This window comes from Cyprinus carpio, chromosome B4 (genome assembly GCF_018340385.1).
Source record: "Cyprinus carpio isolate SPL01 chromosome B4, ASM1834038v1, whole genome shotgun sequence".
In the NCBI taxonomy this organism is placed as follows: domain Eukaryota; kingdom Metazoa; phylum Chordata; class Actinopteri; order Cypriniformes; family Cyprinidae; genus Cyprinus; species Cyprinus carpio.
The window spans coordinates 18,141,308-18,157,622 of NC_056600.1; the positions used below are offsets into that span (position 1 = coordinate 18,141,308).

The 16,315-nt window shown below is 38.8% G+C and overlaps 1 protein-coding gene across 1 annotated transcript; it reads right to left on the minus strand.

Moving 5' to 3' along the window:
- Nucleotides 1–1,140: 1,140 nt before the first annotated feature.
- LOC109109863 (transcription factor GATA-3) lies at nucleotides 1,141–10,876 on the minus strand. The gene is given in 6 exon segments (XM_042722271.1): nucleotides 1,141–1,532; nucleotides 4,188–4,313; nucleotides 6,016–6,057; nucleotides 6,060–6,163; nucleotides 8,537–9,061; nucleotides 10,197–10,876. Coding segments are annotated over 6 exon segments (1,314 nt in total). The 5' UTR covers nucleotides 10,423–10,876; the 3' UTR covers nucleotides 1,141–1,241.
- Between the last annotated feature and the right edge of the window lie 5,439 nt (nucleotides 10,877–16,315).

Genomic DNA, 16,315 nt, shown 5'->3' on the forward strand with positions numbered 1-16,315 from the left:
CGAAAGCCATGTGTCAGATATCACACATACACAGTGACATATACCCACAAAAACTCACTCGTGCATTCACACACAAAGTTGTACGCAAACACTCACAAAAGCTTCCACCGTTGCGTCCTCGTATGATGTCAACAGAGATTAAACTAGTTTATTATTTTTAAAGAGGAAAAAAAATTAACAAAAAGCAAGTCTTTTTTTACACTAGTGATTATTAAATTTGTACAACCATTCAGTCTGCATTACATAAAGAAATAATTCTACATCTTTGTTTCTTTCGTATTTTTGGTACTCTGAATTATACATACAAATAACAAATACAGGAACTTTTTTCACAATGCATATAACCTGGGCCCAAAGAAGTCTTTCAGGTGTATACGTGAGTGTGTGTGTGCGGTTGTGCGTGTGTGCATGTGTGTGTGTGTGTGTGTGTGTGTGTGTGTGTGTGTGTGTGTGTGTGTGTGTGTGTGTGTGTGTGAACACAAACCAATTGCCCAAGACCTATAACACATCCAGAAGAGTAGCTGGAAGTCTGCGAGACAGACCTGACTACAAGTTTTAATGCATTACACACCATTTCCTTTCTACTTTTCTTCTCCCTACATCTCGTCTCTAACTTTTCTCAGATAGAAATCGTGTTCCATCTTCCAGGTTTGAGTCGTACCCTTCTTATCATTAGCTGCCCACGGGCATTTCCTGACCTCGCCTTTTATCATTTTGCGCTTTAAAAAGTCTTCATTAAATGTATTTCAGACAATTTTTTACAAATATATGCAGAGTTCATCTCCTGTTGTCATTCACAGCTCGATTCCTCATGTCTCACGGGGTCGAAGAAGAGGAGATGCGTAGAGGAAGAAAAGGAGTGGGTTGGGGAATTAGAGGAGGTTTGTTTAAAGTCTCGTAATGTTTGTGCCTTGATGCCCACAGGAAAGATGGCATTTGTACACAAATGAAGGTTGACATCAGCGCGGGGCTTTATGATTGGAGGGGCGATGAAGAAAGTCATTGTCTTTTCTCTTTCATTCTCACTGTCTCTCCCTCATTATATAGGGTTGGGTTGGATTTGTTTGAGGGGGGTGCCGTAGAGGGGGTGTTGTGTTGGGGGTTGTTTGTCAGATGGGGCGTGTGATGTGAGATGGTTGGTTGTAGGTGGGTTGGTTGCGGCGGGTGACAGGCTTCAAGGTTAACGGTGCTTTGAGACGTCCACCGTCGAGAGATTGGGCGGTCGGAGGTAGAAGGGAGCTCTAGCCCATCGCCGTCACCATACTGGAAGGATGGTGAGGGGCGAAGGGCAAGCCGGAGGAGGGGTGCATGGGAGTGGGCGTGGTCAACATGTGGCCGGAGTGCGAGAAGGGAGGGAACGAGGTCATGTGACGCGACAGAGCGGCCGGGCTGAAAGAACTGTTCTTTTCCATCAAGCTTTTGGAGAAATCATCCATGCTGTCATGGGACTTTTTGCTCTTCTTGGACTTGCTGGACATCTTCCTGTTCCGGGTCTGGATGCCCTCTTTCTTCATGGTGAGTGGTCGGTTGATCTGTGAGGAGAAACGAGGCAGATGTTAATAATGGCCACGGGACCAGCGTGCTTACATAAGACAGGAGCATAATGGAAAAATGTCTTCATTTTTCATTGAATAACACATCCTGAGGAACACTTTATTGTTTTGAGATCGGCCCCTCATAATTCAGGAGACCTAAAACCAGTTATGTTTCTTTTAAGTATTAACTTAATCTCAGATGTTTTTCCTAAAAATCCTTATGAGACATAAAAATAGACACAAAGGAGACAATTCATAATGAGAGTTCATAATGACATTAAGAGTTTGGTAGATCGGAGCACATTGGAGACACTGCGAACTGTATTTCTAAGAAAAACCATCTGAGAAACCTAAAGGGATTGATTTTACTCAAGCCGTTCCAAAACTCTATGACTTTCTGTCTTTAAACACAAAAGAAGACTTTTAAATGTCTATACAATGAAAGTGTAGTTTTAGACCCCATTGACTTTAATTGTGAATTAAAATATTTTTATTTGTGGTCCAAAAAAGAAAAAAGTTATACAGGTTTGGACTGACAATATTTTTAGTTGACTTGATCCTTTAACCTTTTTTTTTTTTCTTTTTTTATCTAATCGCTGTCTTGAAGAAAGGAATTAGGATTTGGTTAAACAATGACACACTCATAGTAATACTCGAGTGCTAGCATGTGTAATAGAGCTACACTATATCACCGATATGTCAGTTTCTTTGTTTGAGCAAGCGTGTCTGCATGTACGAGTGTTTGTGTCGGGTCATATCAGAACTAGGCTGGATTTAGCCTCTGGATCCCTGACGCCAGGCATGGACGGTGCCAGTCTAGCCAAAGAGAGAAAGCCCAGACTCTGGCCAGCAGGGCTCAAGCGTCCTTCTGCCAAAGCATGCCACTTTCACCCCATAATTGGACCGTCTCTTTCTCCCTCTCTGTCTTAAAACACTCTAGATGCTTTGTTCAAGAGCTATAAAGTGATACAAAGACGTATTCCTTTACAGGCGTTTAATTTTATTGGAAGACTTTAAGAAAAAATGCACTTTCTACTTTAAATTTACCATCTGGACTTCTAAAAGATCAATAAATACCTGGTTTATAATTTAGTCATTTAATTTAAGTATTTTCTGAATTTGTAACAATTTTCTCATTTGTTAACATCAAATTGGATTATATTAAAAGTATATCTGCAAAAACTGTTCTCTAGATATATCTGCATTGACGTCAGTTATCAGAAAACCCATACTGGCCAACCACAAATGTAAATGTGAGCGAATGTGCCAGTGTGTGTGTGTGTGTGTGTGTGTGTGAACTCACACCCCAAAGCAAAACTGTTCATTTAAAACATCTCCACTGGGCATCACAAAAAACACATGCTTATAGCCGTCGGCTATAGAAACACTCTTAAACGTTATTCAGGGGTTTGAAATGACCACATAAAGAAAATGAGAAGGAAACAGCTCAGAAGTCTAACCCCAGGATGACAGACATACAAATACAATCACAACTCAGTTCTTCTGACAAATCCCTGTCGGCTAAATGAGAGATGGGAGTGGTTGTGATAATGCAAACATGTGAGTTAGTGAAGAACACTCGGGAGAGAGCTCTGCTTAATTTAGCATGCAAAATCTGGAATTTGATTCAAAGCAGGCCGACCTTAAAAGAAAATAGGATGTACCAAAACAAACTAATTTTCCAATTACCCAAACTCTTGGTTGTTTCAAATGGTAATACATGTTATTTGTATCCCTGATAACCTAGGTCAGGTTTAGGGGATTTTTTTTTTTTTTTTTTTTTTCAAGTTCTTACAAAACAGCCAAAACCAACATGGCAAAATGATTTAAAAGGGTGCGCTTGCGTGACTAGTAGGGGAATGTAACAGGAGTATGGGGCCTCAAAGTGTGATGATACAGGATACCAGAGCTGATTAGGTAGAATGAAAATGTTCCCCAGCATATGTTTAACATAGAAATACCACCAACTGAAGTGTAATTCAATAGTACAACAGTACTAGCAGTTTAGTTCTAGCATAATAGCCATAAAAATAAATAATAATATGAGGAAGAACAAGACGAATCCCTAACGGCTTGAGACCATTGGGGAAGGTTAAAACATTTCAGGTTCGCAGATTGGGTTAAGCTGTCCCTGGGGTGTGAAAATCACAATACTAATTACTATAGTAGGACCAGTTGGACAGGCTTTGGAATATGCAACAAATTTGAACTTTTTTGATGGAAAAATAAAAATTAGACAGCTGGTGTGATTGATTATTATAATGGTCACTCAACAAAAATCCTAGTCATTTTTGAGTAGTCAATGCATGAACCTTGTTCATGAAGAATGTTGAAGAAAGAAAGAAAAAGGAAGAAAGAAAGAAAGAAAGAAAGAAAGAAAGAAAGAAAGAAAGAAAGAGAAGAAAGAAAGAAAAAAGAAAGAAAAGAAAGAAAGAAAGAAAGAAAAAGAAAGAAAGAAAGTAAGAAAAAGAAAGAAAGAAAGAAAGAAAGAAAGAAAAAGGAAGAAAGAAAGAAAGAAAGAAAGAAAGAAAGAAAGAAAGAAAGAAAGAAAGAAAAAGAAAGAATGAAAGAAATGGCATGAAAGCTGCCATCATGCAAAGAAAAGATAGAAAATATCTTACTAGATAAGCGTAAGACAGCTATGGAGCTTACATTGTGTAATTTGTAATAGAGGCCGCAGGCATTGCAGACGGGATCACCGTTCGCATTTCTCCGCCACAGTGTCGTCGTGGTCGTTTGACAGTTTGCGCATGAGGTCCCCGCTCGTCTGGCAGCGGACTGATGGACACACACACAGAGAAAGAACCACGGTTATTACACTCATAATATAATAACTTAAGATGATGATTGCATTCCTACAGTGCTAATGGCCCCCAACCCTCCTGTTTCCCGAAGCTGCAAATGGTTTTGAGCAATGCAGACATATGTCAGAGGAAAAAAGATCTCCATAACACTGGTGCCTTAAACTCTAGGGTAAAAATAGTGCCTTGCGCACATGCCCTCTCAAACCTAAATATTTACAGAGGACATGAAAGCACTGGTTTAAATAGTGCCCATTAAAGCTGATGACATTTTCCCGTTAAATGATGGAGAAACAGCGGCTCTGCATGAAATGGATCCACGTTTAAACATCAACCTTCAGTTAGATATTAGCAATCTTTATTCACATCAATATGCTGCACTAAAATACCTTGCTCTAGATTAACATGCATTGATTAAAAGCAGTTAGAATTATTAATTGTAAGCAGTTACTCACATAATCAAATATAAATATAATGTAAAACAAATATAAATAATAAGTAAAACGTAAATAAAAACAATAAGTAAAAGAGCAATGGGGAACAATGGAAAACTAAAAAAAATGCAATGAATTTGTAGGGATCAGCAACATATTTTAAAATATGCAGAAAGAAAATTCATGCTGTGTTCTGGGTTAATACAGAAATGTTGACCGTACGTACTGAAATGACAAATGATTCTTAACTGTGTCTTTTAATTCCGTTTAAAGCCAAATTGATAATCAAGGACGATTAATTGAAGCGTCATATAGGGCGACGTTACTTAACTCGTTTGTAAATTACAAAATACAGCTAAATTTTATTGCCAAATAAATTAAATTCAAACACATTAGGCAAAGAGAACAATATTTGTTCTGTACAGGTAATTCTATAGTCGCGTTTTATTCTTCTTCGTGCTATTATGTTCTTTTTTTTCCAGACTACTTGAGCTTAGCGAAGATCAATCTAAAGTCGTGACTCCTTTCTGCGCGTTCTCGCCTGTATGTTTAGACTGCGGGAGCGAGCGCTGTTGTTCGAGGAGTTTTATCAGCAGCGCTCAGATATCCGCCAGTCTTTTCCTGGGAAGTCGGCTTTTCACATTAGAGAGGGAGAGAAGGCCAATGCCAAAATAGCAGCGCTCGGACTATTTCTCTGCGCCTCAAGAACCTCGACTCTATCCAAAGCCCAAAGAGAGACGTGTCTGTGCTGCCAGGCCATTGAAAAACACAGTTTCTCTCTCTCTCCCATTTATTAAATCCCTGTGAAACAGTGTCCCCTGATGAATGGCAGATTGTCAGAATTGAACCTAATTTCTGCAGACATATTTGACCTGTTGGAGCTGATCGCCTCCCACGCGTACTCATTTGAGATAAGCGCTCGTTTCACAACACTTTGAAGTCTCTCCGTGACAAATTTCGTTATGCTGACACGTAGACACAGTGTCAGCAATATTTGCGATAAAATAAAATTGTCTACGGATTTGTTTAGAGCGGGAAAAAAAATTAAAGAAAATTAAAAGAAAATCTGATACATAAAATGGCATAATAATAATAATAATAATAATAATAATAACTGCTATTGCTTAATCTTAAAGAAATGACACCTGCGCATGGCGAGTCAATTTCTTGCAGCTAACACTTCTTCCTGGGTAGAAAAAGAGAAAGAGACAAGTGTCATTAATACAGTGCAATAGAGCAACATACCAGCCTCCGCTTGGGCTTGATGAGGGGTCGGTTCTGTCCGTTTTCATCTTGTGGTACAGTCCGCAGGCGTTACACAAATAGTGACCGGTGCCATCCCTCCGCCACAGAGGAGTCGAGGTGGCCCCGCAGTTAACACATTCTCTACCCTCTGCGAACACAGACACACACGCATGCACAACTGATTTTTTAGAACCATTAAAACACACTTTCATGCACACAACTACACAGTCATCAAAGGCCACGCCACGTGTGCACATCTACTAAACGCCCGTGGCCAGTCGTTTTGATCCATGTTAAAATAATAATAATCACATACCAAAATTATATAAACAAAATATTTACTAATAATTGTTTTAATATTACAGACATATTGCACACATACATTTTTTACAAGTAATTAATTATTCATAAAAAATATGAAAAGGCAATATCAAAAACTCAAACAGGCTAAATATTCGCATTGATCAAAACTAATGAACATGAAATGCATTAATAACATATAATTATTATTATTAATGCATTACCACATAAAAAGCATCATCTAATATGACATCACTGAGCTTAACTCTTCAATCGTCAAATATGACATCATCTGATAAGATCTACAAATAACTTAGCGGTTCTAAGGAGGCAATGCTGTGAAAATGTACACAGAGATAGGGCTTATCAGAAGTATCTTGGCTACTGCAGGCTCTAAACAACGATGTATTAAAAACACAGCATCATTTATTAGAAGAGGGAATCGCAAATAGCTGGATAAAGCGGCATGACTCGATTTCCAAAGAAACAACCTCCCGGTTCATTAAAGCATGTGACTAAGAAGAATTATTTATGATATGTTTTGAAGATTTTAGAATCTAAGGCTGAAATAATGTTAAATAGAGTAAGCAACAGTAAGTGAAAGCGTCGGTCTAATTAACTCATTGTGTAACCGCTCTCTTTACGTAATTAAAACACCGTAGCGTTTGATTGGCATTCTTTCCGTGTGACTGACAGGTGAAGGGCGCGCGCTTCACATGTTCAGTGACCCACGCCTCCGGTCGCTCCGCTGAAATGAAAAACAAGCTCGCCGTGCAAGCCCCCTGTACCCGGCACCATTTCTGCCCTCGTCTCTTTGTGCCTCTACTTACTGTCCCAAAAACCACAGAGCTCGCGAGCATATCACCGCAGACAGTGACACGCACGAGCGCGTAAAAGAGCGTTCTGCTGCATCTACAGAAAATCGCGCAGCATACAAATTTGGTTCAAAATAAAACCTAAAAAGAACGACGATAGAACTTTAGTGGTAGTGCTTCGATATAGTTTATGCTTATGCTTGTGCAAACTATGTATTTCGAATAAAACAGCAAACGAATTAAATAGCAATTATATTTATCAAAAAATTAAAAAACTTAATAAAAAAAATAGTATGAGAGAGCAGAATAGATATTTTCTCTCATTATAAAATCAGTCGTTATGAATAGACCATGACTTTAAAAATCGTCCGGTCGCTAATCGCATTTAAAAAGCTGGTTGACCTTTTGAAATCATTTTCTCTGTGTTTGTATAACACTCTGTCTGTGCATGTCGGCCGTGCATTGCGCCAGCTCATTCGTTATTCCGAGCGATCCGCGGCGCATCCGGACTCTATCAAAGTTTCTGCGCAAAGTAAACAATGCAACTGTCGCGTGCAGCAGTCTGAAAATAATTGGATTAGCTTAAACATATAAACGCGAGAGAGACGGGGCCGTGCACTGCGAGGCACAAGAGGAGCAAGAGATGAGAGAGAAAACACACGCACACACACATCTACATCCGGAAAACCCTAGCACTCCGCTTTCAACTTGTAGACTTCTCTGCATATGCTGAGCGACGTTTAATAAATCAGGGAAGCTAATTCCGCTTTGTAACTAGACGACATTAGATATAATATTCTCCAAAACGGAAAATAATAACGGAATAGTGCAAGGCAGGCGTGTTAACAAATTTCTAATTTCTGTAAAAGAAAAAGTCTATTGCGGATTGATCATTTAAACTGATACCACAAAAAAAGAGAGATTGCATTATAAATTAATCAAGCGAACAGGATTATATAATATCTGAAATTATTAATTCCCAATATGTTTAATAATAATATATATATATATATATATATATATATATATATATATATATATATATATATATATATATATATATATATATATATATATATATGGTGCTTTATTTTATTTAACCTTATCTTGTTGTAATATCTTTAATAATTGTAGATTCCTTTTTATTTTAAGGAGTGGAGCCATTGAATAAGAGAGGTGGGATGTGCCCAAATTTGATAGCCAAGCCTTGGCACAGACTAAAAAAAAAAAAAGGAAGGACCAAATCAATAGTCTGAGAATTGGCTAACCTGGGAGGCTGTTTTTGAGGAAAACGAAAAGAATGGCAAGTGCACAATAATAGAGCTTTTTAGAGGAAAATCTACTGTTGAATGATCTTACTATGATTATGTTAGTAAAAATCAAAGGGTAGTAAAGCGCACGCCTACCTGAACAGGACCTTGTTTTTGGTCTCGTTTTGGAACCATAACTAGAAGGGGACCCACCTATCAGGCTACTTGGTGGGAAGAGCCCCGGCCCGTAATCGGACACATAAGATGGGTAAGTGGCGATGGGGTGGTGCGCGGAGGACGCGCCCGGTCCGATAGAGGCTATGCTCCGACTATGAGCCGAATCCAGCTTCATGCTTTCGGCCAGAGACACCTGGTACTTAATGCACTCTTTGTCCTCCTGCCGTATGGATGAGCCAGAGCCTGACGTGGAAATTGCGGGGTCAGGGGACACATCTTTGGGTGGAGTGGGGGGAAAGGTGAAGAGGTGTGGGCTGGAGTGGCCAGCGGACAGCGAGGAGGAGGAGGCTGGGGGGTAGACGGACAGAGGCCCAGGGGAATTGTGATGCAGGGAAGTCTTGGGGAAAGGCCCGAGGTTCCAACCGTGGTGAGAGCCGATAGATTTACTTCCATCGAGCCAAGGAAGAGAGCCGTGCAGCAATGATGGGCGACACACCTGAGTACCTGCTGAAACAAAAGACAAGCCTGGTGTTAGGACAGGACGAGGTGGAGCTGTGGGAGTCGTCACATTAAGGGGCCAATAAATGACATCTGAACGATTAGAAAAAGCACGATGTGTTTTGTAAACACGGTCGTTAAACGTCACAATTATGTGTGTATAATAAACGACAGAATTAAAGAAAGGTGTATAATAATAACACGTATAAATATAAAGCCTATTTAAAATAGCATGCAAAAAATCGGTCAGGATATTTTTTACACTTTGATTGGTATTATACGTTTTTACATGTATTGCACGCATATCTGTTTTTTTATGCGCTGAAACTTCTTTAGCAACGGTCTTTTAGAACTAGTGCAACTTGACTAAATGAGTAAAACTGTGAAACTGCACGTAAAGGCCTACATTACTCTAAACGGCTTTCGATGGCGCTGGGAAGGGTCGCAATTAACAACCCTCGAGAGTTTCTCTCTTTCAAAAGACTTTCGATACCCACCAGTATCAGTTGATGCTGTACGAAGTTTTTATATGTTTAGAGATGGGGCAATTCAAAAGAGAAACAAGGTCACGCTTTGCCCCATTCCGCTCAGGAAGCCATGTCAATAAATTAAAGCAATTGTTCTTCCGCACTAAAATTCAAGTACCTAGTACAGGAAAAATTCTTCATTATTTAGAGAACGACTTTTAAATCATTAAATCATCAAATCATTCGCCTGAATCCTAGTGCTAATAGAAATATTTTACTTTAATATATTACAACATCGTTCTACCAACATAATATATTTAAACTAGCTATGTGTGTTTTCGAATAACGCTGCTTCTTCACATTTTATTTTTAATCACATTAAAATTTAATCAAACGGGTTTCTAAAATGAAAGGAATGCGGTGCATTATCAAATATTATATAATTATTGTATACCCTTAAAAAGCCATATAACCATAGAATACTAGAAAGATGTGAAACCAGTGACACACCACTTCAGGTAAGCCACACGTAAACTACACTGACATTGTTGAAAATGTCAATTGCATTTTCAGTACAACCCTAAGAGCAGTTTCTCTCTTATTACACATCATTAGTTTAGTCAGAATGGACATAAGAGGAATAATGCAAATTAATTTAGCGCTGATATACTTACCGTGAGGTGGCGGGTACCTCTGCACAGCCCGGACCGAGTTCCCGTAGTACGGGTGGTTGCTCTGTGCGTCGATATTAAGAAATACATCCATATCTTGCTCGAGGGGATACTGCGACGGGTCCATGTAGGAGTGTCCCAGTCCTGGGTGGTGTGTCTCGGGATGCTGGCCGTTAATGACCGGGTGATGGTGGGTCATCCAACGGGACTGCTCCGGACTTACTTCCATCGTTATTTTTTATCTATTTTTTTTTTTTGTTTGTTTGTTTGTTTGTATTTTTTTAACAAGCGTTCATACACTCACCGAAACGCACAACACGAAAGTTCAAAAAGTCCAAACTCCTCCTTTGTTTAATCCACAGGTTTTTTTTTCTTTTACTTCCGATCACCTGAAATTGAACAAGACAATTTGTTTTTACAAAGTCCGTCCGTTCGTTTGTGTTCTTTCTGTCATTGGCAAATTGTCAGAAGCTCTTATAAACTGGATCCGTCCGTTCAATAAACGCGTATTAACTAGTGAAAGTCAAATGCATTTATACTAAAGTTGGACATAAGTCAGCATACGCATCCAAACGCGCGTCAAGTTCCGCAAGTTCTTCTCTCAGTATAGTACTGTTGCGTAGACTCAACAAGTGAGTTTGACGGTTCAGGCCGAGCCGGGTCGATCTGGATAAGTTTTCTGCCTTCTGTTTTATGACTTGTGACCGAGAATATGTTTTTATCAAGTGTGTTTTTATTAGCAGTATTAGTTATTACTCTATTTCCATCCCTCCCTCTATCTCTCTCTCTCTCTCTCTCTTGCTCTCTCTGGTGCTCACTCCCTCTGTCTCTGAATGCACTGCTCTCTCTGTGTTTTTTTACAGTGAAGGCATTCTTTCAGGATGGCGCCAGTCAGCTCAATGCTCGCAGACAGCTGTGGCGCGACGCAACTTAAGGAGGGTCTGTGGTGTCATCAGCAGGGGCGGGGCCCAACAGCCTGGACTAATTGAATAAAGTGGGCCAGGGAAAGATGACCAGAAGCTGCGCCCAATTCTGCTCCCCATTCATTTTTCAAAATTGAGCTTTTTTTTTTTTTTAGTAGAACTTGTAAATATTATATAACAACACACATTATATAAAAAACACAAGCACGCCACATGTGTTTACGCAGCTTAAATACATTTAGGATACACTTTATTTCAAGGTTTTCTTGTTACAGTGTAATTATACATTTAAGTACTGAGGAATATTAATTAACAACAGCCTACTTACTGTAGTGTTAGATTTTGGTTTAGGGTTAGTTGCATATAATTCCATAATTCACTGTTATGACTGAAAAAGGCTATGTAACAGACATTTTAGAATAAAGTGTAAGCTAAATTAATTTAGGCCTAAATCATAAATAAATAAAAAAGTAACGAATTTAAATTAGGAAGATGGCAGCGTCTGAAATAGAAACTTAAATGTGTTTTCTTTAAATCAAAAAGATTTCTTAAACAGATTAATAACGTGCTGAATAATTACTGTATTTATTAAGGTTGCTTAGTAAAATAAATATGCTTACATAAATAAATACAAAATACAAACCTTCAAATATCAGTTGCTATATCCTAAGGGCAAAATCGTTCTGTGGCCTGCTGTCTTTTGTGTCTAAACGACTGTGTGTTATCAGTGGGAGCTCGTGTGGTGTGTGTGCTCGTTTAAATTGTGACAGTGCGTCCTCTCGCGGTGACAAGCACGTTTTTCTAATGGTTCCCTCTGCATGTTCAAACGAGGCTCTTAAACCCTGACTGCGTTATATAGGCTAGTGGTGCGGTAAAACTACGTCCATACCTTCCGCTCTTCTCACATTTTAAACACAGGCTTTCCCCGGCATCTTTAGTCGGTGTTCTTTATTCCTTGAAGGACACCAACCGAACGGCTGCATCATTATTCATTTAAGGGGCCATTACATGTAACGTGATGCAAATAGCTACATTAGCGTTTCAGTGCGCACGGGTAAAACTTTGACCCATTATATATAATGGGAACGTGTTCAGATGCCACATTAAGGGACAGTGTCAGGTACTATTCGCTATTATACTTGGTTGCGCTGTAAAAAGGCAAGCTTGACCCTTAGGGTGATATTTTGTCTGTAAAGCTCCGGTTTGGCCGGCCCATCCCCACAGATTGACAAAATGTAATTGGGCTGCTCGTTTGATGCTCTGAGATGCTGGCCAGCCCTGCCGACGCCGCTGGACGTGACGTCAGTAAACAGGCAGGAAATATAGCTACTCTACCCACTGGATGTAAAATATGTGGTCTGCAAGCATGCGTTTTTCTCGCGATAGTTATTTATCTCTTTAGGTGTCCAGAAAACGATATGAAAACACCAGTGCTACTCAAATAGCTTAATGTGATTTCAAATGAATAATAAAACGAATAAGCATGATTTATATAGCCTAGTAAATTATGATAATTGCGATAATTTCCATTCCATCGTGGCGACTAACCTCATGTTCCTTTAAAAAATGGAATTGGTTGAAAATGCTGATTCAGGAAATGTGCATCTTCTCTCCTCCCCGTATGAAGAGGAAAGCCTCTTCTTTCCTTGGTTAAGACCGAACTTGAATGGAAAGTGTTGCACTGGCTCACTGTCATTGTCGAGCTGTCAGCGGACGCGTGTAATGATCCGCGCGAGCGTACATTAGAGGTAGGCTACTCGAAGGCAATACGCGACGGAAAAAGTGAAATCCTGATTATGTGTTTTGTTTCTTGACTGAATGTCTTAAGCTTAGTGCGCGGGACATGGATGGAAACAGTCCCGAACACTAAAGACACGAGTTTGGAAGTATTCGAGGCGCTTCTCTAAAAAAAAAAAAAAAAAAAAAAATGCTGTCATTTATCATACTTCGGGTTCTAAAAACAAAATATGAAACATAATCCTATTATACATCTATAACAAAAAGCGCAACAACAAAATAAATAAATACAAATACATACATACATACATATATATATATATATATATATATATATATATATATATATATATATATATATATATATATATATATATATATATATATATAGCCCTACACGAGGGGGTTGGCTGTAGGCTATATGTTAAATCAGGCCCGTTCTTTTTAGCCGGGGCCACCAGGTTGATTCACTACAGCAAATCGGTGGTAGACAGCGATACTGGGTCAGGTTGAAGATTGGGTAGATAATTTGTGAATGATTGTGTCAGGCTAGGCAGATTAAAATCAGGAGGCATCACACTTTTCATTGTGGGTGAGAACTTAAGACCCGGCCGTTTTATTTTAGTCTATCCTATAACAAGGGTTAGAAGATGTGCGCTGATAACACGCTTTGTTTATCGAGCACCATTTATCGACACATAAAACCTCTCCGTAATAATTTTGGAGAAGTGTGTTTTTGAACGGGTGAACAAATGATAAATTCCGAAAGCAGGTCATGACGGTGGAAGCTATCACAAACAATATGGTGCACAATAATAAGCTACTAATTAAAAAAAAAAAAAAAACATTTGCTATTGCAACTACTGTTGTTATTATTATTAGGGTTAGTAGTAGTAGTAGCACTGTTGTTATCATTCTTGTGAATTATATAATACACTAAATCAAAACAATTGTGTTCATTTTCATCCGCTTTCATTTTTGGTTGATCGTGGAGGCGAGTGCGATTGTTATCTGTTCATCTTCTGCATGACTGATTTTGTCATTTATGCAGGCCTATATATATACATAGTATATGGACCCTCCATACACAAGTTATATATGCGTAGGTTGTATGGTGATGAATCAATTTTTAACGCAAGCCTCCACGACGTTTGTAGCGACCAGTTGAAGATGTGAGGAGATTTGATGAAAGGGTCGGCCTAGAGTGCCCAGGTAAAGCTGTCCAAACAGAGAGGGGTGAACCAGAGGACACACACTTCACCCCAGCTACCGAATGATGAAGACTGGGGAGTGTGTGTGTGTGTGTGGGGGGGGGGGGGGGGGGGGGGGGGGGGTCAGTCCATGGCGAAACATGAGAGCTACACTTGCAATATTCACGCTTTTAAAGGCTTGTTCGTCACATTTATTTTTAAATAACAAAACATTTCTCTTCTCAGTTACCAGCTGTGGAAAATCACAAATGAGCTCAGCTGTAAAAAAGCATAATGTTATAACAAATTCTGCCCAAATATTTGGAAGATATATTATTTATATTATATATATATATATAATATTATTTATATATACATTTTATATATATATATATATATATATATATATATATATTATATATTATACACACACACACACACACACACACACACACACATATATATATATATATATATATATATATATATATATATATATATATATATATATATATATATATATATATATATATATATAGTATGTGTGTGTTGTTATTTCTAAAAACAATAATAAACCATTTAAAATAAACATAATAATTATTATTATAATTGTATGATATAACTTAATAATAATAACAACAATGTTATAACATAATAATTATTATAATTATAATAATAGAAAAAGACAAAGAACAAAAAGAATTAAAACGGTAACTCGGAACGTTAGGCGGGTTGTGATTCATGCACTTCTCTTTTCAAGAACGAACTTTCTTTCTGAATTTTGTATACTGTGTGATGGTGGCCTATGTAGGTTATGCTGCAAATTCTTAGAACCCAGTCGAGGACGTGAAATTCTGATAGTTGCGTCATAATGAGAGTTTGACTTATTTCTAAGAACAACTGACAAAAAAAGGTGAGAGGGAAAAAACACGAGAGCCTCGAGTGCAGGTTTTGTTTTTGATAATTCCTCGCTCGAGAGAGAAACATCTAAAGATGGGTTTCAGTTGATGCTGATGACAGCAAACTCCACAAATCTGCAACAAGCCAAACAATTAATTTCCCAAATATTCGTTATTTAGTCTCCATTTGTTCATTCGTTCTCATTGATCCATCTCCGATATATTAGCCTTCAAAATATGAATCCGTCTGTTCGGCTGCTTTAGGCCTAATGCATTAGTTTGATCTCCACTGGTGCTCTTTGGGATGTCGCATGTAACAACTTCATCACTCAAAGGGGATAAACAAAGACGCACATCGCAGGAATATTCTCGTTAAAAAAGGGCATCTCTTCCTTTCAGTCGAGTGCTGATTTGAGAACATGGTTTCAGATCATTTCTCTGTGTAGCTGAATGCTGTGGCCGGTCTCGTGCTATCAGGGAGAAACAGCTGTTTTACGCGCATTCAGCTCCAATCAATGGAAGCTGCTGCTCTCTACATGCAAATACAAACCAAATACGAGCTCGCGCCCCTGAAAGACGGTCTATGATGTGCCTTAATGTCGCGTCCTTTTCTCTCTGTTTCCAGTGCTCTTCAAACCAGCAACACAAATGCATCCTCTCTCTCTCTCTCTCTCTCTCTCTCTCTCTCTCTCTCTCTCTCTCTCTCTCTCTCTCTCTCTCTCTCTCTCTCTCTATTTCTGCCTCTCTCTCTCCCCCTACACACACACTGGAAGCGCAGTTTCAGCAAATCCACTTCTCTTTATGACCCATTGCGGGGCTAATCAGATCAATTTCACGGGTTAAGGGAAGCATACTCGCTCACACTCAGGTGGTAATAGATCATTAAAATCTTTCATCTAGAGGACGGTAGGCGGGAAAATGACTCTTAAAATACAGGGCGTCCATAAAATCCCACCCCGATTGTCGGAAAGTGGACGTGGGTGCTGGTGAAACGCATAGCCTATATATGTGTCGGGTGAAATGAATAAGCTCGTGAGAGTTGACATCTACACGTCTGAAATTGTTAAATGACTGTACCACCCTCAGACAGAACAAAACATGTGAAAAAAGTCTATTTTTTTTAATAACTGACACTCGCAAATCCAAAATATCTGATGCAGAAAGGTTTGTTATCATGCCCATGTGTATTGCTCCAAATATGAAACGGGGGAACAAAGCATCCGAAGAACTGGCATATAAACGCATGCATAACGTTTAGAAACATGCAAGCTAAATCAGTTTATTCGACAATTTTAAAAGCTAGGCTGATTGTGGAGCTAGAAAAGAGTTTAGAAAATATGGAAAATATAAATCCGAATAGCTATTTACTGACC